This window comes from Acipenser ruthenus, chromosome 12 (genome assembly GCF_902713425.1).
Source record: "Acipenser ruthenus chromosome 12, fAciRut3.2 maternal haplotype, whole genome shotgun sequence".
Lineage (NCBI taxonomy): Eukaryota > Metazoa > Chordata > Actinopteri > Acipenseriformes > Acipenseridae > Acipenser > Acipenser ruthenus.
This window is the reverse complement of record NC_081200.1, coordinates 9430486-9434575: the sequence shown is the minus strand read 5'-3', so window position 1 is coordinate 9434575 and position 4090 is coordinate 9430486. Positions and strand designations below refer to the sequence as shown.

Here is a 4090-nt window from a genome sequence, read left to right as displayed (position 1 = left end):
TATTATTTTTTTTTTTGAGGCACAGTAAATTCTGTGGCTTTGTTGGCCTTATGTAGAAATAGGCCTCGGGGTATGAAATAACAGCTATTTGGTTTAGATGATGAGCCTGGAGACTTAGTAAACCAGCAACTTTATGGTTCTGTTTATGAACGGACGTGAAGTAATTGAAGTAAAGCAAGGGTGTGGGTGCTGGGAATTCCTCCTCATTTCAAGTACTAACAGTGCTATTACTTTATTACTTGATACCTTTGATACTGACATGGCATTGAACTAGGCTGTGCTGAAGGCCTTGCAAATTCCCTATGCACTTACTATTGATCCAGTTACTACTCAATGGTGTGCAAGTCCCCATGCAATAAGTGTACCAGCACAAGGAACCAATGGTCGACTTGAAAAAGTGTCAACATAGACTGAAGTACCTTCACTATATTTTGAGGGATTATGGATTATATTAAACATTTCCTCGTAGGGCGAGTCAACGTGCATAGACCAGTGCTTGAAGAACAGTGAAAGTCCTAAAGTTTTTATCCAGTGTCATCATTATTATAGCATCCTGGTGATACGTAATACACAACTGTATTTTAAAACTGTATGTTAAATTAAATGCTAAATAATACTGTACTAAATACCAAGTCTAGTGCACTTATTGGAAATTAATAGAAAATCTGCTCTCTGTAAACCATTTGAATAAAGAGCCAAATAAACTGATGGTGTTTCTTTCTCAAAGAAATACTAAATGTCACTATCTTTACATGTTACATTTTTTAACAGGGTTTTAAGTGGCATTACACAGGTTACAACAGTATGTGTGTAATGCCCCTTTGAGAACAGCATTACCAAATTGTTATTCTGTCTACCAACAAGATGATCCATTTCTGAATGTCCTCTAGTGGTATCATGGAGATATTACAAACTAAAGCAGAAGGATGGTGCTTGTTATTGTATTTTATGTACATGTGGCAAAATGTAAAGAGCAGAAAAAATAAATGCAAATAATTGCATTTGCAACGTAAAAACTGTACACTTTCCATTTTGGTAAGCACCTGTTTGAAACTAGATGTAGAAATAAACATTTGTATATGTGTGTCTTCTGTGTCTTTTAATCGTATTGTTCTGCAACCACAGATGTCTTAGTAATGTAACTCGATCTATTTATATGTCTGTAATCTTTACATTGTTTTTGAAAAACACATTATACAAAAAACAAATATATAGGACTGGAATGCAGAGATAAATTAAACGGTTCAAACTTTGCACAGAGATATATTAATCTTGGCCAAAACTCAATGAAGACGATCTTTAAAAAACTATTTCTCATGTTGTCAATATTGTATAGTTATACATTTGCCATAAATGAAAGACAGAACTTATGCGTCCACACAAGGCTTTTATTTGTAACTTAAGATTTTTAGAAGCACTTTCTATGCACAATGTTAGGCCCGACTTCTTTAAATTCAGCAGGGGTGATCCACATCTGAACGAAGGAGGAGAGCGAAGACAGAATCGAGCCTCCCATCCAAACGGATATTTTCCTTTCAGGTGGGGCAAACACCTTGACTGGAGTCCCAGCGGGAACCATTAAGGTCATTTCTTTGGTTATCCGAGCTTCCATGCCTTCAAAGAGACTGGATCCGCCTGACAGAGTAACGTTGCTATAGAGAGTGGCTCTTAGATCGATGTCACATTTCATGATCGTGTTGAATAACAGTTTATCAATCCCGGGCGCTTCCATTCCGATGTTTGACGGTTGGAAGAGAGTTTCGGGGGTCCTGAACATCTGGTTGTGCACCTGAATTACCTTCCCATCTGGAAGTTTGTAGTCTTTTGTGCAGTCTGCTTTTGATTTGGCCATCTCGGCTTGTATGTCCACCGCGACATAGCAAATCTTCTCCTTGATCTCTCTCACGATTTCCTTTTCGGCAGTGCTCACAAATGTGACCCCGCTTTCTGTCAGAATCCTCATTAGATAATCCGTCAGATCCCTGCCGGCCAAATCCAGCCTCAATACTGCGTGGGGGAGGCAGTAACCTTCATAGATGGGTACAGTGTGGGTAACACCATCTCCAGAGTCCATTACGCACCCAGAGGTGCGTCCAGACGCATAAAGAGCAAGCACGGCTTGGATTGCCACATAAAACGCGGGTACCTGGAAGTTTTCAAAGAGAACAGAACACATCTTTTCCCTGTTGGTCAAAGGGTTAAGTGGGGCTTCTGTCACCATAGCAGGTCTTTCAGTAGATTTAATCTTCAAGTCATTGTCGTAGACATTTTTCCAGATCTTCTCCATGTCATCCCAAGATAAGACAACACCGTGCTCCACTGGGTATTTTATTGATAGAATACCCCTCTTCTGCTGTGCCTCTTCTCCAACGTAATAGTCTTTCTGCCCCGCACCAATCATCATCGATTTGGCTTTAGCCCTACCGATCACATTGGTGTATATAAATCTAGGTTCTTTATCGCCTGCAAGTCCAATTTTGATCAGACCCGATCCGTTGTCAATTACCACTGCTGGTTGCAAATCTCCCATTTTCGAAGAGGTTTGTAAATTTGAAATAAAAAAAAATCGAATTAAGTAGCTTTAGTTGGATGCATATCGTAGCCCCAACATAACTGAAGCTTTAGTTTTTCAACAAATGTTTGCATCTTATTTACGCGTTAGCACTGCTGATATGATTAGTTTGTGAGACAACAATCGACAACCTGCAACATCCTTACGTCACCACACTGATTTCACAAGATATGACCACAACCATACTTTTTTTATTTACTTATTTTTAATGGAGATGTTCTCATTGATTAGGAACAGAACCACATTATTACTTTGTTGACAATACGATGCGCAAAACTTTAGAACTGGCCACTCGAAGTTTCAGGTTGACATTTATAATTATATTATGAAATAAAATGTACATTATTATTTTACCATAACTTTTTATTCATGTTTTTCAAATGTCAGTTACTTTTTTGCTATACTCACGCCTGCTTTAAACACAGTCCCGGTTTTACTACCGAATAGGTATAATGAAATTCAAACCATGATCGTTATTTTCGTGTCTAGCAAGTGTCAAGTCAGCGGTTGCTTCATCAATTAATGCTTCATCATTCTTTTTTAATCTCTTTGGTTATTTATTTATGCAGTGCTGTGTTGGTTTCATGATTAAATGCATTTATTGTATGTCTCTTCATTTGACATTACTTTTTCAGGGATTCTTTCTGAGGTGGGTCACACATTTAATTGCTATCGCTATCCTGTAGGTGGAGTTGTTCGCCTTATTACGATAAATAAATCAAGAATACATCCGATTTAAAATACATTTAAAAAAAAAAAATACATTAAAACATTTTTTTTCAATAAAATTATGATAAAAACATCCCAGTTGACTTAGTACGTTTGTAGAGATAACTCAATAAGCCAATTTGTGTATAGAATTTACTATAGGGATCAATCTGGTTTACAAATTGCATCTTAAAATAGATTAAGCTATGAAACACACACAAAGAATTGTAGCAGGTGGCACTGAGTTTGAATATAATGTGTGATGTGAGCTATTGTGAGAAATTGAATCTTCCAAGCGTGCCCCAACATGAAACTGTAGTCTTCTGGGATCCCCGTAACCAGGCTCACCAACAGAGTATGTTCTGCAAAAATAAGATGATCATCTTATGAGAGCTACAAATGCCATGACCATTTATGATGCTCTGATTTCTGTTGCATATAATAATCATGGCTGTATAACCATCCCATCTCTGATGAACATACAAGTATGCATTTCAGATTTATCTACATCAGCCATTATATTCCTGCCATCTTGACTGATCTCAGTCCAGTTGAGGCCCTATAGGATCATCTTAGTTGTTGTTGATCCTTGGTGATTCTTAAAGTACTGCAAAATCCAAGGTAAGACAATCTATGATAGACACCCTCCAACACCTTTTAGCCTCCAAGCCCAACTTAGAAAGTGATGACCACAGGTGTTTATCTATAGCTTCATTTAGCAGAGTCGCTTTTTAGTTATTTTACACTTAACTGAATGTTAGGTCATGCATGCAATCTACATAGCTGTTACAATTTTATACTGAAAAGTGT

General features: G+C 37.5%; 1 protein-coding gene across 1 annotated transcript; it reads right to left on the bottom strand.

The window, feature by feature from the left end:
• Positions 1-1408: 1408 nt before the first annotated feature.
• On the bottom strand, positions 1409-2533 carry LOC117417062 (uncharacterized). The gene has a single exon (XM_034028754.1). It carries the CDS (start codon positions 2528-2530, stop codon positions 1409-1411), a length of 1122 nt encoding a protein of 373 aa, XP_033884645.1. The 5' UTR covers positions 2531-2533.
• Positions 2534-4090: the final 1557 nt, after the last annotated feature.

Excerpts from the sequence above, each read along its gene's own strand:
- LOC117417062 (XM_034028754.1), bottom strand. The coding sequence starts at position 2,530 with ATGGGAGATTTGCAACCAGCAGTGGTAATTGACAACGGATCGGGTCTG.